The sequence below is a fragment of the Oncorhynchus masou genome, chromosome 2 (genome assembly GCF_036934945.1).
Source record: "Oncorhynchus masou masou isolate Uvic2021 chromosome 2, UVic_Omas_1.1, whole genome shotgun sequence".
Lineage (NCBI taxonomy): Eukaryota > Metazoa > Chordata > Actinopteri > Salmoniformes > Salmonidae > Oncorhynchus > Oncorhynchus masou.
Genome location: NC_088213.1, coordinates 9111451 through 9135784, shown reverse-complemented (window position 1 = coordinate 9135784; position 24334 = coordinate 9111451). Strand labels below are relative to the sequence as shown.

At 46.7% G+C, this 24334-nt stretch overlaps 1 protein-coding gene across 1 annotated transcript in view; it reads right to left on the bottom strand.

Annotated features, from left to right (window-relative positions):
• Positions 1 to 7481: 7481 nt before the first annotated feature.
• The window catches only part of usp8 (ubiquitin specific peptidase 8), a 42869-nt gene continuing 26016 nt past the window's right edge, over positions 7482 to 24334 (bottom strand). Inside the window, exons 12-19 of the mRNA XM_064987326.1 lie at positions 20241 to 20315; positions 19706 to 20004; positions 18888 to 19109; positions 17159 to 17369; positions 14966 to 15202; positions 13189 to 13331; positions 12867 to 12999; positions 7482 to 7960 (exon numbers count right to left, since the gene is read on the bottom strand). Coding sequence (XP_064843398.1) covers positions 7802 to 7960; positions 12867 to 12999; positions 13189 to 13331; positions 14966 to 15202; positions 17159 to 17369; positions 18888 to 19109; positions 19706 to 20004; positions 20241 to 20315 — 1479 coding nt within the window. The 3' untranslated portion in view covers positions 7482 to 7801. The remainder of the gene's footprint in view (positions 7961 to 12866; positions 13000 to 13188; positions 13332 to 14965; positions 15203 to 17158; positions 17370 to 18887; positions 19110 to 19705; positions 20005 to 20240; positions 20316 to 24334) is intronic.

The following is a 24334-nucleotide window of genomic DNA, read 5'->3' as shown; positions in this document are numbered from 1 at the left end:
TGGAGTGTACTGGACACAGAGACAAATTGGGTTCTGGGTGTTTTTTTTGTAATTCTTCAATAAAACATGAATGAACTCAAGGCAACATGAATGAAAGCAGGTTACCATGGATACCCAGAGACACCAAATGGAACTGTTCAGACGATGTAACGTTCACAGAACGTCCTGATAGAAATGTATCACGTAGAACAGAAGTGATCGTCTTTCAGACAGGATAGGGAATCGTGCCAGATCTATTCATTCTATTTCTACATGCAACTGTCACAGAGCGTTTCCCATCCCTGAATCCAACCCAGGTAAACTACTACTAGGAAGATAGTACCGTGATCCTCTGTAGTTCAGTTGATAAGAGCATGATGCTTGGCCAGGACAGTGGGTTCAAATCCCGGGATGACCCATACTTAAAAATGTGTATGCACGCATGACTGTTGTCACTTAGGATAAAAGTGTCTGCTTAATGGAAAACGTATGTTACTGGGATCCAGCCTGCACCAATATAATAGATCTAGTGCCATCTATTATATTATATTTTACCTTTATTTTACTAGGCAAGTCAGTTAAGAACAAATTCTTATTTTCAATGACAGCCTGGGAACAGTGGGTTAACTGCCTGTTCAGGGGCAGAACGACAAATTTGTACCTTGTCAGCTCGGGGATTTGAACTTGCCACCTTTCAGTTACTAGTCCAACGCTCTAACCACTAAGCTACCCTGCCGCCCCTATTTATTTGAATAAATAGCTACATTTTTCTATGTTTGAGGTTAATACAAGTGTTATTGGAAAATGAGAAAATCAATCAACATACAACACAAGAAAATAAGAAATACATTAGAATGATTTCATGGCAGAAAATGCTTTTCAGAGAGACATCTTAAGTGATTTCTATTTTTGTAATTTTTAAGATGTCTATTAATCTCCCCCTAGAGGGCTACTGGGCCAGTATTCATTAACTGTCTCAGAGGGCTGATCTAAGATCAGTTTTGCTTTTTGGATAATAATGAATACGATTATATGGAGAGGGGTGACCTGATCCAGGATCAGTACTCCTACTACAAGACAGGCCCTGAAGTGTGATTTGTGCTTCCTCCAGACAATCTGTGAGGACTTTGATGTTGCTCCTAACCGCTGCGCTAGGTTCAGATCTATCTATGTTTCCTTTATGGAAACAGTTAAGATTTGGGATAAAGTTACCTGATCCTAGATCTGTGGTAAGAAGAAACCTACCTTGAGTGATCTATCTTCAGAATGCATCCCAAATGGCACCCTAGGGTTTCAATAGACACCCAAAGGGTTCCGTTCAAAAGTAGTGCACTATGTAGGGAATAGGGTGCCAAGGCCCTGGTCAAAAGTATTGCACTATGTAGGGAATAGGGTGCCAAGGCCCTGGTCAAAAGAAGTGCACTATGTAGGGAATAGGGTGCCAAGGTCCTGGTCAAAAGTATTGCACTATGTAGGGAATAGGGTGCCAAGGCCCTGGTCAAAAGTATTGCACTATGTAGGGAATAGGGTGCCAAGGCCCTGGTCAAAAGAAGTGCACTATGTAGGGAATAGGGTGCCAAGGTCCTGGTCAAAAGTATTGCACTATGTAGGGAATAGGGTGCCATAAGGCTCTGGTCAAAAGTAGTGCACTATGTAGGGAATAGGGTGCCATAAGGCTCTGGTCAAAAGTAGTGCACTATGTAGGGAATAGGGTGCCAAGGCCCTGGTCAAATGTAGTGCACTATGTCAGGAATAGGGTGCCATTTGGGTTTTAACCTTAGAAATCATTTGGCTCCAATGTTCACGTGATGTTGTAACACAATCTTGGGATTGTTGTGATGTTGTAACATAATCATGGGACTGTTGTGATGTTGTAACACAATCATGGGACTGTTATTTATTTTACCTTTATTTAACTAGGCAAGTCAGTCAAGAACAAATTCTTATTTTCAATGACGGCCTACAGGGGAACAGTGGGTTAACTGCCTGTTCAGGGGCAGAACGACAGATTTGATCTTGCAACCTTTTGGTTACTAGTCCAACACTCTAACCACTAGGCTACCCTGCCGCCCCTACACTCTAACCACTAGGCTACCTGCTGGTTACTAGTCCAACACTCTAACCACTAGGCTACCCTGCCACCCCAACACTCTAACCACTAGGCTACCTGCTGGTTACTAGTCCAACACTCTAACCACTAGGCTACCCTGCCGCCCCTACACTCTAACCACTAGGCTACCTGCTGGTTACTAGTCCAACACTCTAACCACTAGGCTACCCTGCCGCCCCTACACTCTAACCACTAGGCTACCTGCTGGTTACTAGTCCAACACTCTAACCACTAGGCTACCTGCTGGTTACTAGTCCAACACTCTAACCACTAGTCTACCTGCTGGTTACTAGTCCAACACTCTAACCACTAGGCTAACTGCTGGTTACTGGTCCAACACTCTAACCACTAGGCTACCTGCTGGTTACTGGTCCAACACTCTAACCACTAGGCTAACTGCTGGTTACTGGTCCAACACTCTAACCACTAGGCTACCTGCTGGTTACTGGTCCAACACTCTAACCACTAGGCTACCTGCTGGTTACTGGTCCAACACTCTAACCACTAGGCTACCTGCTGGTTACTGGTCCAACACTCTAACCACTAGGCTACCTGCTGGTTACTAGTCCAACACTCTAACCACTAGGCTACCTGCTGGTTACTAGTCCAACACTAACCACTAGGCTACCTGCTGGTTACTAGTCCAACGCTCTAACCACCAGGCTACCTGCAGGTTACTAGTCCAACGCTCTAACCACTAGGCTACCTGCTGGTTACTAGTCCAACACTCTAACCACTAGGCTACCTGCTGGTTACTAGTCCAACACTCTAACCACTAGGCTACCTGCTGGTTACTAGTCCAACACTCTAACCACTAGGCTACCCTGCCGCCCCTACACTCTAACCACTAGGCTACCTGCTGGTTACTAGTCCAACACTCTAACCACTAGGCTACCCTGCCACCACGTTATGATGTAGGAAAATAATCTTGGGACTGTTGTCACCCCCCCCCTTCTCTACCTCCCCCAGCCAGCCTCCTTCCCCCCCTTCTCTACCTCGTTGTGCTTAAACCTAGACCCCCAGCCAGCCCCCTTCCCTCCATCCACATATTGAATGTTGTGCTTAAACCTAGACCCCCAGCCAGCCCCCTTCCCCCCCTCCACATACTGAATGTTGTGCTTAAACCTAGACCCCCAGCCAGCCCCCTTAACCCCCCCTCCACATACTGAATGTTGTGCTTAAACCTAGACCCCCAGCCAGCCCCCTTCCCTCCCTCCCACATACTGAACGATGTAATTAAACCTAGACCCCCAGCCAGCCCCCTTCCCTCCCTCCACATACTAAATGTTGTGCTTAAACCTAGACCCCCAGCCAGCCCCCTTCCCTCCCTCCACATACTGAATGTTGTGCTTAAACCTAGACCCCCAGCCAGCCCCCTTCCCCCCTCCCACATACTGAACGTTGTGCTTAAACCTAGACCCCCAGCCAGCCCCCTTCCCCCCTCCCACATACTGAACGATGTAATTAAACCTAGACCCCCAGCCAGCCCCCTTCCCTCCCTCCACATACTGAATGTTGTGCTTAAACCTAGACCCCCAGCCAGCCTCCTTCCCTCCCTTCTCTACCTCCCCCAGCCAGCCCCCTTCCCCCCCTCCCACATACTGAATGTTGTGCTTAAACCTAGACCCCCAGCCAGCCCCCTTCCCTCCCTCCCACATACTGAACGTTGTGCTTAAACCTAGACCCTCAGCCAGCCCCCTTCCACATACTGAATGTTGTGCTTAAACCTAGACCCCCAGCCAGCCCCCTTCCCACATACTGAATGTTGTGCTTGAACCTAGACCCCCAGCCAGCCCAACACATTGAGGAAAACAGTCTAACTCAGCTCGAGACATGTTTTTAAAATGTCAGAATCATCGGCGTTCATACGTCCCCACTTGTTAATAAGTGGTTATTCCAGGACCAAGTCGAAAAAAGGACAACAGAAGATCAACATATCACAAATAATCAGCGGCCGTTGTCAAGACAACCAGATTATGTATCTTTTTTCATTTTTTTTAACCTTTATTTAACTGATACGGCTTAACCTATACATGTATTGATTATAGATCTCCTTAACATTGGTATTGAAGGTAAAGTCATGTATTGATTATAGATCTCCTTAACATTGGTATTGAAGGTAAAGTCATGTATTGATTATAGATCTCCTTAACATTGGTATTGAAGGTAAAGTCATGTATTGATTATAGATATCTCCTTAACATTGGTATTGAAGGTAAAGTCATGTATAGATCTCCTTAACATTGGTATTGAAGGTAAAGTCATGTATTTTAGATGAAAACACGTGTTTTAATAGCAAGGGAGTGCAGTAGACGAGTGTACACTGAAGAGGTTAGTAGAATTACACTGATAGATGACATGATTGATTAGGTCTAATGATTTATGTCTCTGTATCAGGCTCAACCGTTTTCAATCGGTCCCAAAAGGCTACGTGTGCTCCCCATTCCCTTAATAGTGCACTACCCTATGGGTCCTGGTCAAAAGTAGGGCACTATATAGGGAATAGGGTGCCATTTGCTACAAATCAAAAAGTCAAGTTGGTCGATTTGAATAAATGAACGTGTTTTATACAAACACCGCAAGTGCATTGTGCTGTTGGTTTTCATAGAATGTGTCCAGCATAAAACAAGCAAGAACTCCCTAAACAACGCAAAGAGTACATCAGAAGACCGGGGGCCAAAAAGCAGTACACTGTGAAGGGAAGTGTTTTTAACGAAACCTCTCCTCTTAGGGCACACCAAAAACATCAACACCTCACCAGGAGAAGGCCCGAGTCTCAAATGATTCCCTATTCCCTAGAAAAGTGCACTTTTTTTATTTTATTTTTTACCCAAGGCCCTGTCAAAAGGCGTGCTCTTTATAGGGGATAGGGTGCTATTTTGGGATACACACTATGTAGTTTAGAATGCTCCTTTATCAAATAGTTAGTCATCAATCATGCCAGCTGCTTCTCTCAAAAAGGAGAAAATGAAAGGATCATTGGTGAGTTTAAATAGAGGAGGAGAATCCCCCTCGGCACCGCGTTCATGTACAATGTGTTTAGTGTTTCATGTGTAACATCAGTGGGAATCTGTTAATATTACTGTATGTACAGATAAGTCACTCTACCTAACTAAACGTCCATATACAGTTCATTCGGAAAGTTCTCAGACCCCTTTCCTCATTCCACACTGTCACAGTACAGCCCTATTCTAAAATGTATTGAAATTAAAACAGCAATCTACACACACTACGCTATTAGAACAAAGCAAAAAACAGGTTTTTAGAAATTTTGGCAAATTACGAAAAAAAACAAAAAACAGAACTACTTTATTTAGGTGACCAAGAACGCGATGGTCACTCTGAGCTCTGGAGTTCCTCTGTGGAGATGGGAGAACCTTCCAGAAGGACAACCATCTTTGTAGCACACCACCAATCAGGCCTTTATGGTAGGGTGGCGAGACGGAAGCCACTCCTCAGTAAAAGACACGACAGTCCTCTTGGAGTTTGCCAACAGACACCTAAAGACTCTCAGACCATGAGAAACAAGATTATCTGGTTTGATGAAACCACGATTGAAGTCTTTGGCCTGAATGCCAAGCGTCACGTCTGGACGAAACCTGGCACAATCCCTACGGTGAAGCATGGTGGTGGCAGCATCATGCTGTGGGGATGTTTTTCAGCGGCAGGGACTGGGAGACTAGTCAGGATCAATGAAAACATGAACGTGGCAAAGTACAGAGAGATCCTTAATGAAAACCTGCTCCAGAGCACTCAGGACCTCAGACTGGGGGCGAAGGTTCACCTTCCAACAGGACAACGACCCTAAGTACACAGCGAAGACAACGCAGTAGTTGCATTCGAACAAGTCTCTAAATGTCCTCGAGTGGCCAAGCCAGAGCCTGGACTTGAATCTGATTGAGCATCTCTGGAGAGACCTGAAAATAGCTGTGCAGCAACGCTCCCCACCCAACCTGACAGAATCTGAGAGGAGAAGAATGGGAGAAACTCCCCAAATACAGGTGTGCCAAGCTTGTAGCGTCATACTCAAGAAGACTCGAGGCTGTAATCGCTGCCAAAGGTGCTTCAACTAATTACCGAGTAAAGGGTCTGAATACTTATGTAAATACTTATTTATTTTGAATAAATTAGCAAACATTTATAAAAACCTGTTTTTGCTTTGTCATTATGGGGTATTGTGTGTAGATTAATGAGGAGAAAAAACAATTGAATACATTTGCCTTAACGTAATAAAATGTGGAAAAACTCACGGGGTCTGAAAACTTTCCGAAGGCCGTGTACGTCACACTAAACGTCCCTGTACGTCACACTAAACGTCCCTGTACGTCACACTAAACGTCCCTGTACGTCACACTAAACGTTCCTGTACGTCACACTAAACGTCCGTCTTCCTAACTAAACGTCCCTATACTCTTCACTAGAAGATTCACAGTACATGGGAGCTTAAATCAGGTCTGTGTATCGGGTCTGCGTATCGGGTCTGCGTATCGGGTCTGCGTATCGGGTCTGCGTATTGGGTCCGCGTATCGGGTCCGCGTATCGGGTCTGTGTATACTAAAAAAAGTCCGTCCACTCCACACAGACTCAACTGAAACCCAGAACTATCAGAATGACAACGTTGCCGTGTTAAAAACAGGGGTTTAAGCTGAGGTGATTAGAACAGGGAACCCTCTCCCTGCTCTCTGGTTTAGTATGACTAGACGTTGTGTTTTAACAGCTGTTGAGTCCTCTATGAGTTGAAGCATCGGAGTGCCTGCTTCTCCCCCTTCCCTGCACACACCCAGTCACTAACCCACCCTTCCACCACACGCTACAGTGTGTCCTTGTCTTTCCACACATCCACATTTCAACCTGTCAGTTCAGTCTACCAAAACCACCAAACCTAGCCAGTTCAGTTATCCAAAAACTACAAACCTTTCATGGCCATACTTGTGAACTTCTGCTTAGACCATGATTTTCCTCCTTAAAAATAAATCACTTTGACAATGTATGAATAACAAACGTTACAATATAATCCTCCTACGTTTGTAATTGAAAAGTACATGGATGTGTGTTAAATGGATAAGAAAAAACACGGAACTTCATCATATATGCGAAAAACATATTTTTTTAATGATGCCACTTGCCTAGTCAAGGAAGCATCATGCAAAAATATATTGGGGAAACTCCACTTAAGACCATGGATAACAAATTAAACCAATCAGTTGGAAGCAAATTTACCAAACGAACAAATGTGATTGGATGGTGGCTCTAAGTTATCTGATAGGTTGATTTGTTTATTCGGATATAATCATCTACTTCGCTGGCCTTCCTCAGCGTGGTGGCTAATTAGCGTGGTGGCTAATTAGCGTGGTGGCTAATTAGCGTGGTGGCTAATTAGCGTGGTGGCTAATTAGCGTGGTGGCTAATTAGTGTTGTGGCTAATTAGCGTTGTGGCTAATTAGCGTTGTGGCTAATTTGACCAGGTTGGCCTGAGAGAAACAGCTAGCAGCCATTTTAGACTAATGGTTTAAACCATGCTCTAAGCAAAAGTTCACAAGTGTGGCCCCTGGCAGTTCAGTTCAGTTAACAAAAACATCGCCAGTTCAGTTCCTTTCTCCCACCAGCAGAGGAAGCTGAGTCAAAGCAGCTTGCATGTTAGCTAGCCTTTATGTAGCCTTTATGTAGCCTTTATGTTGCCTCATAGCTCCTGGCAGTGTTGCAGCTCTGCCCTCATAGGGAGGAGAAGAAGAAGATGTACGCTGCGGAGGACTTGACGGTGGAGGTGGAGATTTCGGAGACCTCGTGGTCGTCAAACTTGTACCAGCGCTGTTTCATGGCGTTCTTACAGTAGGCTGTGTAGTGACCCCCATCCAGACCGCCATAATGGTTCTGTTACAGAAGGGAAGGACACAGGGTTAACGGCCTGTTTACACACACACACACACACACACACACATCTCCTGAGTCGAGGGTTTTTATTTATGTTTACTATGTGCTACATTGTAGAATAATAGTGAAGACATCAAAACTATGAAATAACACATATGGAATCATGTAGTAACCAAAAAAAGTGTTAAACAAACCACAATATATTTTCTATTTGATATTCTTCAAAGTAGCCGCCCTTTGCCTTGATAACAGCTTTGCACAGTCTTAGCATTCTCTCAACCAGCTTCTGGCTCTCATGAGGACCACCACAGGAAAGGAAGACCCAGAGTTCCTTAGAGTTACCAGCCTCAGATTGCAGCCCAAATAAATGCCTCACAGAGTTCAAGTAACAGACATCTCAACATCAACTGTTCAGAGGAGACTGCGTGAATCAGGCCTTCATGGCTTTGCTGCAAAGAAACCACTACTAAAGGACACCAATAAGAGACTTGCTTGGGCCAAGAAACACGAGCAATGGACATTAGACCTATGGATATCTGTCCTTTGGTCTGATGGGTAGAAATGTGGGATTTTTGGTTAGTGGGACTATCATTTGATGTTCAACAGGACAATAATCCAACACACCTCCAGGCTGTGCAAGGGCTATTTGACCAAGAAGGAGAGTGATGGTGCTGCATCAGATGACCTGGCCTCCACAATCACCTGACCTCAACCCAATTGAGATGGTTTGGGATGAGTTGGATCGCAGAGTGAAGGAAAAGCAGCCAACAACTGCTCAGCATGTGTGGGAACTCCTTCAAGACTGTTGGAAAATCATTCCTTATGAAGCTGGTTGAGAGAATGTAAAGAGTGTGCAAAGCTGTCATCAAGGCAAAGGGTGGCTACTTTGAAGAATCTCAAATTTATTTTGATTTGTTTAACACTTTTTTGGTTACCACATGCTTCCATATGTGTTATTTCATCATTTTGATGTCTTCACTATTTATTCTACAATGTAGAAAATAGTAAAAAATAAAGAAAAATCATTGAATGAGTAGATGTGTCCAAACGTTTGACTGGTACTGTATATACACAAATACATACAAAACAGATATCACAAAACATTGAGATAATAAATCTGACAACTCCTTCAGGCCTGGTGAAGTACAACTCCTTCAGGCCTGGTGAAGTACAACTCCTTCAGGCCTGGTGAAGTACAACTCCTTCAGGCCTGGTGAAGTACAACTCCTTCAGGCCTGGTGAAGTACAACTCCTTCAGGCCTGGTGAAGTACAACTCCTTCAGGCCTGGTGAAGTACAACTCCTTCAGGCCTGGTGAAGTACAACTCCTTCAGGCCTGGTGAAGGACAACTCCTTCAGGCCTGGTGACGGACAACTCCTTCAGGCCTGGTGACGGACAACTCCTTCAGGCCTGGTGACGGACAACTCCTTCAGGCCTGGTGAAGACAACTCCTTCAGGCCTGGCCTGGTGAAGTACAACTCCTTCAGGCCTGGCCTGGTGGACAACTCCTTCAGACCTGGTGAAGTACAACTCCTTCAGGCCTGGCCTGGTGAAGTACAACTCCTTCAGGCCTGGCCTGGTGAAGTACAACTCCTTCAGACCTGGTGAAGGACAACTCCTTCAGGCCTGGTGAAGTACAACTCCTTCAGACCTGGTGAAGTACAACTCCTTCAGGCCTGGTGAAGTACAACTCCTTCAGACCTGGTGAAGGACAACTCCTTCAGGCCTGGTGAAGTACAACTCCTTCAGGCCTGGTGAAGGACAACTCCTTCAGACCTGGTGAAGGACAACTCCTTCAGGCCTGGTGAAGGACAACTCCTTCAGGCCTGGTGAGTACAACTCCTTCAGGCCTGGTGAAGTACAACTCCTTCAGGCCTGGTGAAGTACAACTCCTTCAGGCCTGGGAAGGACAACTCCTTCAGGCCTGGTGAAGGACAACTCCTTCAGGCCTGGTGAAGTGAACAACTCCTTCAGGCCTGGTGTATTTCAACATTCCTTCAGGTTCTAGAGGATTCTTTTATTTATGTTTACAACGTCCTTCAGGCCTAAGTACAACTCCTTCAGGCCTGGTGAAGTACAACTCCTTCAGGCCTGGTGAAGTACAACTCCTTCAGGCCTGGTGAAGTACAACTCCTTCAGGCCTGGTGAAGGACAACTCCTTCAGGCCTGGTGACGGACAACTCCTTCAGGCCTGGTGAAGGACAACTCCTTCAGGCCTGGTGAAGTACAACTCCTTCAGGCCTGGTGAAGGACAACTCCTTCAGGCCTGGTGAAGGACAACTCCTTCAGGCCTGGTGAAGGACAACTCCTTCTGGTGAAGGACAACTCCTTCAGGCCTGGTGAAGGACAACTCCTTCAGACCTGGTGAAGGACAACTCCTTCAGACCTGGTGAAGGACTGGTGAAGTACAACTCCTTCAGACCTGGTGAAGGACAACTCCTTCAGGCCTGGTGAAGTACAACTCCTTCAGACCTGTGCCTGGTGGACAACTCCTTCAGGCCTGGTGAAAGTACAACTCCTTCAGACCTGGTGAAGGACAACTCCTTCAAGACAACTCCTTCAGACCTGGTGAAGTACAACTCCTTCAGACCTGGTGACAACTCCTTCAGGCCTGACAACTCCTTCAGGCCAGGACCTGGTGAACTCCTTCAGGCCTGGTGAAGGACAACTCCTTCAGACCTGGTGAAGTACAACTCCTTCAGACTCCTTCAGCCTGGCCTGGTGAAGTACAACTCCTTCAGGCCTGGCCTCCTTCAGGCCTGGCCTGGTGAAGTCCTTCAACTCCTTCTTCAGGCCTGGCCTGGTGAAGTGAAGACCTGGTGAAGTACAACTCCTTCTCCTTCAGGCCTGGCCTGGTGAAGGGCAACTCCTTCAGGCCTGGCCTGGTGAAGTGCAACTCCTTCAGGCCTGGCCTGGTGAAGTGCAACTCCTTCAGGCCTGGCCTGGTGGCAACTCCTTCAGGCCTGGCCTGGTGAAGTGCAACTCCTTCAGGCCTGGCCTGGTGAAGTGCAACTCCTTCAGGCCTGGCCTGGTGAAGTGCAACTCCTTCAGGCCTGGCCTGGTGAAGTGCAACTCCTTCAGGCCTGGCCTGGTGAAGTGCAACTCCTTCAGGCCTGGCCTGGTGAAGTGCAACTCCTTCAGGCCTGGCCTGGCAACTCCTTCAGGCCTGGCCTGGTGAAGTGCAACTCCTTCAGGCCTGGCCTGGTGAAGTGCAACTCCTTCAGGCCTGGCCTGGTGAAGTGCAACTCCTTCAGGCCTGGCCTGGTGAAGTGCAACTCCTTCAGGCCTGGCCTGGTGAAGTGCAACTCCTTCAGGCCTGGCCTGGTGAAGTGCAACTCCTCCAGGCCTGGTGAAGGGCAACTCCTCCAGGCCTGGTGAAGGGCAACTCCTTCAGACCTGTTGAAGGACAACTCCTTCAGACCTGGTGAAGGACAACTCCTTCAGACCTGGTGAAGGACAACTCCTTCAGACCTGGTGAAGGACAACTCCTTCAGACCTGGTGAAGGACAACTCCTTCAGGCCTGGTGAAGTACAACTCCTTCAGACCTGGTGAAGTACAACTCCTTCAGACCTGGTGAAGGACAACTCCTTCAGGCCTGGCCTGGTGAAGTACAACTCCTTCAGACCTGGTGAAGTACAACTCCTTCAGGCCTGGCCTGGTGAAGTACAACTCCTTCAGACCTGGTGAAGTACAACTCCTTCAGACCTGGTGGAGTACAACTCCTTCAGACCTGGTGGAGTACAACTCCTTCAGACCTGGTGAAGGACAACTCCTTCAGACCTGGTGAAGTACAACTCCTTCAGACCTGGTGAAGGACAACTCCTTCAGACCTGGTGAAGTACATGTCCAATCCTTTCAAAGCTTGGAGTTTGGGGACTTTTTCCATTGGATCATTGTAATAAGCCAAGCACTGATGAATTATGGGTCATTAATATACAGTTCATGATCAAAAGTATGTGGACACCTGTTCTTCAAACATCTCATTCCAAAATCATGGGCGTTAATATGGAGTTGGTCCCCCCTTTGCTGCTATAACAGCCTCCTCTCTTCTGGGAAGGCTTTCCACTTGATGTTGGAACATTGCTGCAGGGACTTGCTTCCATTCAACCTCGATAGCATTAGTGAGGTCGTGCACTGTTGGGCGATTAGGCCTGGCTCGCAGTAGGCGTTCCAATTCATCCCAAAGGTGTTCGATGAGGTTGAGGTCAGGACTCTGTGCAGGCCAGTCAAGTACTTCCACACAGAATGGAAACACATTTCATGAAGCTCCTGACGAACAGTTCTTGTGCTGACGTTGTTTCCAGAGGCAGTTTGGAACTTGGTAGTAGAGTGTTGCAACCGAGGACAGACAATTTTTACTCGCTTCAGCACTTGGTGGTCCCATTCTGTGAGCTTGTGACCTACCACTTCGCGGCTGAGCCGTTGTTGCTCCTAGACGTTTCCACTTCACAATAACAACACTTACAGTTGGACCGGGACAGCTCTATTTAGGCAGTGATTTGACGAACTGACTTCTTGGAAAGGTGGCATCCTATGACGGTGCCACGTTGAAAGTCACTGACCTCTTCAGGATGGCCAGTCTACCACCAATGTTTGTCTATGGAGATTGCGTGGCTGTATACTCGATTTGATCCACCCGTCAGCAACGAGTGTGGCTCAAATAGCACAATCCACCAATTTGAAGGGGTGTTCACGTACTTTAGTATATATAGCGCATGTAATTTACCCAAAAAGATTTATCCAAAGTGACAGTAGTTGATGGGGGGCATACATGTTGGTATGAGTGGCCACTGGAGGAATGGAACCCCCTGTCGTTACAAGACCCATGCTCTACCAATCGAGCCACACGGGACCAGAAGACATGTTTGACTGCGGCGTCTCCAGGCGGGTGCTACCGGTACTTACAGACACTCCAAACAGGTTGTATCTCTTGAGGCCGACTCTGGGTCCGATGACATACTGACTGAGGTCTAGGTTCTCCAGAGGAAAGTCCACTGTCGTCTGCAGCTTCTGCTTCCAACGGCCCTCGTAGGAGAACCTACAACAGACGGCGGTACTGGGGTTAACACACATCGTTATCGGTGTGTGTGTGTGTGTGTGTGTGTGTGTGTGTGTGTGTGTGCGTGCGTGCGTGCGTGCGTGCGTGCGTGCGTGCGTGCGTGTGTGTGTGCGCGCGTCTCGGTCATCATGTGTCATTCCAAATGCACACGGTGTCGTCAGTAGGTACCGTTTCAGGTGAACCAGTATGATGGGCGGGACCTTCCAGATCTCCAGTTTCTTGACGGAGTCTCTGAGAGCTTTACAGTGTCGACAGAACACCTTGTTCTGGTCGGTCATCTTCTCCTCCTTAGAAAACAACTTCAGACAGTCCTGGAACACACAGTAAGACATGGTTAGATTAGACAGCTTCAGACAGTAAGACATGGTTAGATTAGACAGCTTCAGGACAGTAAAACATGGTTAGATTAGACAGCTTCAGGACAGTAAGACATGGTTAGATTAGACAGCTTCAGGACAGTAAGACATGGTTAGATTAGACAGCTTCAGGACAGTAGGACATGGTTAGATTAGACAGCTTCAGACAGTAAAACATGGTTAGATTAGACAGTCCTGGAACACACAGTAAGACTGTGAGTGGCGTGTGTGTATGTGTGTGAGAGTGGCGTGTGTGTATGTGTGTGAGAGTGGCGTGTGTGTATGTGTGTGAGAGTGGCGTGTGTGTATGTGTGTGAGAGTGGCGTGTGTGTATGTGTGTGAGAGTGGCGTGTGTGTATGTGTGTGAGAGTGGCGTGTGTGTATGTGTGTGAGTGGTGTGTGTGTGAGTGGTGTGTGTGCGAGTGGTGTGTGTGCGTCTGTGTCTGTGTGTGTGTGTGTGTGTGTGTGTGTGAGTGGTGTGTGTGAGTGGTGTGTGTGTGTGTGTGCGCGCGTCTGTGTGTGTGTGTGTGTGTGTGAGTGGTGTGTGTGTGTGTGTGTGTGTCTGTGTGTCTGTGTGTGTGTGTGTGTGTGTGTGGTTCCACCAAATGAGTACCTCTTGTGTGGCATAACTTCATCATTTTGTTTCTTATTTCACCTCATTTTAACATTGTCATAAAGAGCACGTGTTCAACTTCCTAAAAAAAACACAGTTTTCCATCTCAAGAGGTTCAAATAAAAATATTGACTATAGTAAAAGTACCAACTGACCCCCCCCCCCAGAAACAGCCTGGCTTCAGCCTGGTTTCCTTTCCCCCAGGTGTGGGGGACTCTGCTCAGGTGTTTCCGACCTGCTACATTAGGTTACAGCTAAACATGAACAGGGTTCAATGAGCCATTCGCTTGATGAGCCATTGTCAGTTCCACTGTACCGGCCGTGTAGCATATGCTACTGGCAGGATCAACCAGGTGGCTACTCACAACGTAGAGGTTGTACCTGGACACACTAAGCAAAGAACAATTTCATCCTAAAAATCAGACAGAAATCTTACAATGAGGGACGGACATTTCATGGTATTAGATGAATCACATTAAATGAATAGTGATGTTCAGAAATGACTGTGAAAGCAGCAGAATAACCAGGGCTTTACAATGATGGTGAAATGAACTGGGTTCAAATCTTCCTACAAGTCAGAAAGATGCATAGAGGGACATGTCAAAACGCTGTGGCACTTCCGCTACTTTTTATTCATATATAAAAAAAAATATATATATATATATATATATTTTTAAATCTTTTATTTTAATTCTATTTTTATTATTATTATTATATATTTTAACTTTTTTTTTTTAAGCCTGTCACATCTGTGAATGTGGAACGTGTTTTTGTTGGGTGATTGAAAAACAAGAAAACTTAATAAAAGTTTAAATTAAAAAATATATATACACATTTATTGAATTTTCCATACGGGCCCTTAATTTAATATAACAGGCTTTTAAAATGCTATATTTCTGACCAATTTCTACTTAAAATATCAGAAAAGGGTATTGATTTGGAAGAGCCATATGTATACACACAGGTGTGGTCTCACCTGCAGGGAACACTTGTTGGTGGAGGCCAGCGGCAGGGTCAGGTACATAAAGGTCTCGAAGGTGCGGGACTTCCTGTGGCAGGTGAGACACTGAACTGTGCTCTTAAACTGACCCTGGAACAGCGCTACGATGACAGACTCGTTGAGCAGCTTGTGTTTGGTCCAGGCCTGGTCAGCAGCCCGCTGGTCGTCCAGGTCGTCATTCTCCTCCTCTATGTGACCCTTACGGTTAGCAGCCTTCAGAGAGAGACAGAGGACAGGTCAATACAACATGGACAGAGAGAGGACAGGTCAATACAACATGGACAGAGAGAGGACAGGTCAATACAACATGGACAGAGAGAGGACAGGTCAATACAACATGGACAGAGGACAGGTCAATACAACAACATGGACAGAGAGACAGAGGACATGTCAATACAACAACATGGACAGAGAAACAGGTCAATACAACATGGACAGAGAGAGGACAGGTCAATACAACATGGACAGAGAGAGGACAGGTCAATACAACATGGACAGAGAGAGGACAGGTCAATACAACATGGACAGAGAAACAGGTCAATACAACAACATGGACAGAGACAGAGGACAGGTCAATACAACATGGACAGACACCATCCCCACACCATCTCATCTCCTCTCTCCCCACACCATGTCCTCTCCTCTCTCCCCACAGCATCTCCTCTCTCCCCACAGCATCTCCTCTCCTCTCTCCCCACACCATGTCCTCTCCTCTCTCCCCACAGCATCTCCTCTCCTCTCTCCCCACAGCATCTCCTCTCCTCTCTCCCCACACCATGTCCTCTCCTCTCTCCCCACACCATGTCCTCTCCTCTCTCCCCACACCATGTCCTCTCCTCTCTCCCCACAGCATCTCCTCTCCTCTCTCCCCACACCATGTCCTCTCCTCTCTCCCCACACCATGTCCTCTCCTCTCTCCCCACAGCATCTCCTCTCCTCTCTCCCCACACCATGTCCTCTCCTCTCTCCCCACACCATGTCCTCTCCTCTCTCCCCACAGCATCTCCTCTCCTCTCTCCCCACAGCATCTCCTCTCTCCCCACAGCATCTCCTCTCCTCTCTCCCCACACCATCTCATCTCCTCTCTCCTCACACCATGTCCTCTCCTCTCTCCCCACAGCATCTCCTCTCTCCCCACACCATGTCCTCTCCTCTCTCCCCACACCATGTCCTCTCCTCTCTCCCCACAGCATCTCCTCTCCTCTCTCCCCACACCATGTCCTCTCCTCTCTCCCCACACCATGTCCTCTCCTCTCTCCCCACACCATGTCCTCTCCTCTCTCCCCACACCATGTCCTCTCCTCTCTCCCCACACCATGTCCTCTCCTCTCTCCCCACAGCATGTCCTCTCCTCTCTCCCCACACCATGTCCTCTCCTCTCTCCCCACAGCATCTACTCTCCTCTCTCCCCACACCATGTCCTCTCCTCTCTCCCCACACCATCTCCTCTCCTCTCTCCCCACACCATGTCCTCTCCTCTCTCCCCACAGCATGTCCTCTCCTCTCTCCCCACACCATGTCCTCTCCTCTCTCCCCACAGCATCTACTCTCCTCTCTCCCCACACCATGTCCTCTCCTCTCTCCCCACACCATGTCCTCTCCTCTCTCCCCACAGCATCTACTCTCCTCTCTCCCCACACCATGTCCTCTCCTCTCTCCCCACACCATCTCCTCTCCTCTCTCCCCACAGCATCTCCTCTCCTCTCTCCCCACACCATGTCCTCTCCTCTCTCCCCACAGCATCTCATCTCCTCTCTCCCCACACCATGTCCTCTCCTCTCTCCCCACACCATCTCCTCTCCTCTCTCCCCACACCATCTCCTCTCCTCTCTCCCCACACCATCTCCCTCTCCTCTCTCCCCACACCATCTCCTCTCCTCTCTCCTCACACCATCTCCTCTCCTCTCTCCCCACACCATCTCCTCTCCTCTCTCCCCACACCATCTCCTCTCCTCTCTCCCCACACCATCTCATCTCCTCTCTCCCCACACCATCTCCTCTCCTCTCTCCCCACACCATCTCCTCTCCTCTCTCCCCACACCATCTCCTCTCCTCTCTCCCCACACCATCTCCTCTCCTCTCACCATCTCCTCAATACAACTCTAGGTAATGTTCACACTATGTTCCTTGTTAATGACTTTTCTCCTGTCCGCTCTCCGGTCTCCCTACCTTGTTGAGGTCCTCGTGGAGTCCGTCCATAAGGAAGAGCAGCAGCTCCTGGGAGTCCTGTTGTTCCTGGCCAGAGAAGGATTCATTGATCTTCCCTATAGTGACCTTAAAGTCGCGGGGGCTGATACACTTATACAGGCCTGACCACAGAGCCTTCATGATCACACCAAACTCCTCTGCTACCTCGCCTCGGTGACCCAGGATATTTGCCCTGTTTGGAGGGAGAGGGAGAGATAGAGGGAGGAAGGGAGAGAGAGACAGCAAGAGAAAGAAAGACAGGAGGGAGGGAGACAGAGACAGAAGGAGGGAGGGAGGGAGACAGAGAGAGAGACAGAAGGAGGGAGGGAGACAGAGAGACAGAGAGAGGGAGGAAGGGAGAGAGACAGCGAGAGAAAGAAAGACAGGAGGGAGGGAGACAGAGACAGAAGGAGGGAGTGAGGGAGATGGAGAGAGAGACAGAAGGAGGGAGGGAGACAGAGACAGATGGAGGGAGAGAGAGAGGGAGAGAGAGAGAGGAGGGAGAGAGAGAGAGACAGAGGGAGACAGACAGAGAGTGAGAGTTAGCTGTATATGTGTGATTCTCTTATCTTGGCAGTAATTCTTTTGAATTGTTATTACTACATTATCACTACCACATTATCGTTACACCATTATCGTTATTACATCAGCATTAATACGTTATCGTTGCTGCATTGTCATTACTGCATTGTCATTGTTACATTACCATTGCAACATTATCATTACTACATTATCATTACCGCTACATGACTGACCTGTTGATATCCTCCTGATAGAGGTTCTTGTTGAAGTAGTCGACCATGGCCGGGGTGTTACATTATAAACCACTACATTATCATTACTACATTATCATTACCGCTACATGACTGACCTGTTGATATCCTCCTGGTAGAGGTTCTTGTTGAAGTAGTCCACCATGGCCGGGGTGTTACATTATAAACCACTACATTATCATTACTACATTATCATTACCGCTACATGACTGACCTGTTGATATCTTCCTGATAGAGGTTCTTGTTGAAGTAGTCGACCATGGCCGGGGTGTTACATTATAAACCACTACATTATCATTACTACATTATCATTACCGCTACATGACTGACCTGTTGATATCCTCCTGATAGAGGTTCTTGTTGAAGTAGTCCACCATGGCCGGGGTGTTACATTATAAACCACTACATTATCATTACTACATTATCATTACCGCTACATGACTGACCTGTTGATATCTTCCTGATAGAGGTTCTTGTTGAAGTAGTCGACCATGGCCGGGGTGTTACATTATAAACCACTACATTATCATTACTACATTATCATTACCGCTACATGACTGACCTGTTGATATCCTCCTGATAGAGGTTCTTGTTGAAGTAGTCCACCATGGCCGGGGTGTTGCATTATAAACCACTACATTATCATGACTACATTATCATTACCGCTACATGACTGACCTGTTGATATCCTCCTGGTAGAGGTTCTTGTTGAAGTAGTCCACCATGGCCGGGGTGTTACATTATAAACCACTACATTATCATTACTACATTATCGGTACTACATTATCATTACCGCTACATGACTGACCTGTTGATATCCTCCTGATAGAGGTTCTTGTTGAAGTAGTCGACCATGGCCGGGGTGTTACATTATAAACCACTACATTATCATTACTACATTATCATGACTACATTATCATTACCGCTACATGACTGACCTGTTGATATCCTCCTGGTAGAGGTTCTTGTTGAAGTAGTCCACCATGGCCGGGGTGTTGCAGAGACACTGCAGGATGGAGTTCATGTAGCAGGTGTTACCAAGGTTACGCAGGCCGGTGAGCGAGGCGCCCAGACCGCCGAACACAGGGTTCAGGTTGCGGATCTTCGCCGCAGACGGACGGGCGATCTCCACCTTGGTGTAGACGGTAGCAGTGGACGGTCTGGGGGACGGACGGCAGTGACGAGTTACAAACTGACAGCTTCTGTGACGTCGTCCACTTTCATACAGAAATGTGGATTAAATACTTATGGAGACTCAAACCTTTTAAATCAAGTTTTGTCCAATAATCCAATAGTATATTTTTTTTAAATCATATCCATGGATCCAAATGATCTAGAAACATTTAAATTCAATTTAGTCCTAGGGTTGATTTTAACCCCAGACCCCAGATTAAGTGTAGTCGAGGGGTGTATTCATTCGTCGGATTCCATTGCAAAAGGGTGTCTGCTGCAGAACATTTTGTAACGGAAACTTTTTCGATTGGACAAATTCAGCTAGGTCCCTCCCCGTTTCGTTCTGTTTTCTCTGTTGGCTTCCGTTTGGTTCCTAGAGTAAAACGGTAAACGGTTTCCGTTGGAAAAACGTTTCGTAACAGACAAAACGCTTTGCAACGGAATCCAGCTAATGAATACACCCCAGGATTTAAAAACATATTTGTCATTGAAAAAGAGCTTTTTAGTCCAGTAGTAGGCTTAAATCTGAGTGAAACGTATATATTGACCAGGCCCATATCCATGTGACGATGATGTCACCTACTTGGTCTCCCTGTTAAAGGTTGGGCGCGTGGCTGCCGTTATAGGGGCGGTAACCTTCTTTAGCCCCTCCTCCCTCAGGTCCTGGCTGATGTCTGGAGAAGAATAGGAGCGTTTCAGTTTGGACTGCTCCTGGTCACGGTCCATGGTCTGGTCTGGCTCAGCGGGGCGGGACTGCTTCTGTTTGGCCGTAGGAGGGGTGGAGGGGGGCGTCTGGGGCACGCTGACCTCAGGGGGGTAGCGGTGCACCCGGTTGGTTGGGGAATGGTAGTAACGGTAGGTACCGGTTACCGTATCCAAGAACTGGTGTAGAGAGGATAGAGAGGAGAGGGGAGAGTTTCTTTTCGTTCTCCATTTTCTTTTTCTCAGAACTGATGGTTGTGTGTTGTAGTTAACCATCACATGCGATGTAGTTAACCATCACACTGATAGAATAAGGACACTTCGATGCTTTCCCCCCTTGCTGGCTACTTAGCAGTTCTCTTTAAACATCAAGAAACTAAATAGTTTGATATGTCAGTTGAGTGTTTGTTTTTTACCTTCATCCAGCCAACAGGCAGGCCTGGTACACTCCTCCCCATCTCTTCACTTCTGGCTCTGGTTAGGAGCTCCCGCTGTGGGACAACACACACATTACATACGTTACACACACACACACACACGTTACACACAGTGTATAGAGCGCAGCCAATGTAAGGAAAATTCTGCCCAGTCAAAAGGGGGACAGCTATCGGTAGCATTTAAATGCCCAGTCAAAAGGGGGACAGCTATCGGTAGTATTTAAATGCCCAGTCAAAAGGGGGATAGCTATCGGTAGTATTTAAATGCCCAGTCAAAAGGGGGATAGCTATCGGTAGTATTTAAATGCCCAGTCAAAAGGGGAACAGCTATCGGTAGTATTTAAATGCCCAGTCAAAAGGGGGACAGCTATCGGTAGCATTTAAATGCCCAGTCAAAAGGGGGACAGCTATCGGTAGTATTTAAATGCCCAGTCAAAAGGGGGACAGCTATCGGTAGTATTTAAATGCCCAGTCAAAAGGGGGATAGCTATCGGTAGTATTTAAATGCCCAGTCAAAAGGGGGACAGCTATCGGTAGTATTTAAATGCCCAGTCAAAAGGGGAACAGCTATCGGTAGTATTTAAATGCCCAGTCAAAAGGGGGATAGCTATCGGTAGTATTTAAATGCCCAGTCAAAAGGGGGATAGCTATCGGTAGTATTTAAATGCCCAGTCAAAAGGGGGACAGCTATCGGTAGTATTTAAATGCCCAGTCAAAAGGGGGACAGCTATCGGTAGTATTTAAATGCCCAGTCAAAAGGGGGATAGCTATCGGTAGTATTTAAATGCCCAGTCAAAAGGGGGACAGCTATCGGTAGTATTTAAATGCCCAGTCAAAAGGGGGACAGCTATCGGTAGTATTTAAATGCCCAGTCAAAAGGGGGATAGCTATCGGTAGTATTTAAATGCCCAGTCAAAAGGGGGACAGCTATCGGTAGTATTTAAATGCCCAGTCAAAAGGGGGACAGCTATCGGTAGTATTTAAATGCCCAGTCAAAAGGGGGATAGCTATCGGTAGTATTTAAATGCCCAGTCAAAAGGGGGACAGCTATCGGTAGTATTTAAATGCCCAGTCAAAAGGGGGACAGCTATCGGTAGTATTTAAATGCCCAGTCAAAAGGGGGATAGCTATCGGTAGTATTTAAAGGCCCAGTCAAAAGGGGTACAGCTATCGGTAGTATTTAAATGCCCAGTCAAAAGGGGGATAGCTATCGGTAGTATTTAAATGCCCAGTCAAAAGGGGGATAGCTATCGGTAGTATTTAAATGCCCAGTCAAAAGGGGGATAGCTATCGGTAGTATTTAAATGCCCAGTCAAAAGGGGGATAGCTATCGGTAGTATTTAAATGCCCAGTCAAAAGGGGGACAGCTATCGGTAGTATTTAAATGCCCAGTCAAAAGGGGTACAGCTATCGGTAGTATTTAAATGCCCAGTCAAAAGGGGGACAGCTATCGGTAGTATTTAAATGCCCCGTCAAAAGGGGGATAGCTATCGGTAGTATTTAAATGCCCAGTCAAAAGGGGGACAGCTATCGGTAGTATTTAAATGCCCAGTCAAAAGGGGTACAGCTATCGGTAGTATTTAAATGCCCAGTCAAAAGGGGGATAGCTATCGGTAGTATTTAAATGCCCAGTCAAAAGGGGGACAGCTATCGGTAGTATTTAAATGCCCAGTCAAAAGGGGGACAGCTATCGGTAGTATTTAAATGCCCAGTCAAAAGGGGGATAGCTATCGGTAGTATTTAAATGCCCAGTCAAAAGGGGGACAGCTATCGGTAGTATTTAAATGCCCAGTCAAAAGGGGGATAGCTATGGGTAGTATTTAAATGCCCAGTCAAAAGGGGGACAGCTATCGGTAGTATTTAAATGCCCAGTCAAAAGGGGGATAGCTATCGGTAGTATTTAAATGCCCAGTCAAAAGGGGGATAGCTATCGGTAGTATTTAAATGCCCAGTCAAAAGGGGGACAGCTATCGGTAGTATTTAAATGCCCAGTCAAAAGGGGTACAGCTATCGGTAGTATTTAAATGCCCAGTCAAAAGGGGGACAGCTATCGGTAGTATTTAAATGCCCCGTCAAAAGGGGGATAGCTATCGGTAGTATTTAAATGCCCAGTCAAAAGGGGGACAGCTATCGGTAGTATTTAAATGCCCAGTCAAAAGGGGTACAGCTATCGGTAGTATTTAAATGCCCAGTCAAAAGGGGGACAGCTATCGGTAGTATTTAAATGCCCCGTCAAAAGGGGGATAGCTATCGGTAGTATTTAAATGCCCAGTCAAAAGGGGGACAGCTATCGGTAGTATTTAAATGCCCAGTCAAAAGGGGGATAGCTATCGGTAGTATTTAAATGCCCAGTCAAAAGGGGGATAGCTATCGGTAGTATTTAAATGCCCAGTCAAAAGGGGGACAGCTATCGGTAGTATTTAAATGCCCAGTCAAAAGGGGGACAGCTATCGGTAGTATTTAAATGCCCCGTCAAAAGGGGGACAGCTATCGGTAGTATTTAAATGCCCCGTCAAAAGGGGGACAGCTATCGGTAGTATTTAAATGCCCCGTCAAAAGGGGGACAGCTATCGGTAGTATTTAAATGCCCAGTCAAAAGGGGGACAGCTATCGGTAGTATTTAAATGCCCAGTCAAAAGGGGGATAGCTATCGGTAGTATTTAAATGCCCAGTCAAAAGGGGGATAGCTATCGGTAGTATTTAAAATGCCCAGTCAAAAGGGGGATAGCTATCGGTAGTATTTAAATGCCCAGTCAAAAGGGGGATAGCTATCGGTAGTATTTAAATGCCCAGTCAAAAGGGGGATAGCTATCGGTAGTATTTAAATGCCCAGTCAAAAGGGGTACAGCTATCGGTAGTATTTAAATGCCCAGTCAAAAGGGGGACAGCTATCGGTAGTATTTAAATGCCCAGTCAAAAGGGGTACAGCTATCGGTAGTATTTAAATGCCCAGTCAAAAGGGGGATAGCTATCGGTAGTATTTAAATGCCCAGTCAAAAGGGGGACAGCTAACGGTAGTATTTAAATGCAGGGACAAAGGGGGACAGCTATCGGTAGTATTTAAATGCCCAGTCAAAAGGGGGATAGCTATTGGTAGTATTTAAATGCAGGGACAAAGGGGAACAGCTATCGGTAGTATTTAAATGCCCAGTTAAAAGGGGGATAGCTATCGGTAGTATTTAAATGCCCCGTCAAAAGGGGGACAGCTATCGGTAGTATTTAAATGCCCAGTCAAAAGGGGGACAGCTATCGGTAGTATTTAAATGCCCAGTCAAAAGGGGGACAGCTATCGGTAGTATTTAAATGCCCAGTCAAAAGGGGGACAGCTATCGGTAGTATTTAAATGCCCAGTCAAAAGGGGGACAGCTATCGGTAGTATTTAAATGCCCAGTCAAAAGGGGGATAGCTATCGGTAGTATTTAAATGCCCAGTCAAAAGGGGTACAGCTATCGGTAGTATTTAAATGCCCAGTCAAAAGGGGGACAGCTATCGGTAGTATTTAAATGCCCAGTCAAAAGGGGGATAGCTATCGGTAGTATTTAAATGCCCAGTCAAAAGGGGGACAGCTATCGGTAGTATTTAAATGCCCAGTCAAAAGGGGGACAGCTATCGGTAGTATTTAAATGCCCAGTCAAAAGGGGGATAGCTATCGGTAGTATTTAAATGCCCAGTCAAAAGGGGTACAGCTATCGGTAGTATTTAAATGCCCAGTCAAAAGGGGGACAGCTATCGGTAGTATTTAAATGCCCAGTCAAAAGGGGGATAGCTATCGGTAGTATTTAAATGCCCAGTCAAAAGGGGGATAGCTATTGGTAGTATTTAAATGCCCAGTCAAAAGGGGGATAGCTATCGGTAGTATTTAAATGCCCAGTCAAAAGGGGGACAGCTATCGGTAGTATTTAAATGCAGGGTTCTCCTGTTGCTTCACTAGAACGTTTCCGGTAGGCGATGGTAGAACAAATAAAGAAAAATAAAAAATATATATTAAAAAATAAAATTAAAATTCGCAAACTTGGGGATCAAACGTCCCATAGTGCCATTTGCGTCCCGCCATTTCCAACAGCGGTCGAGAC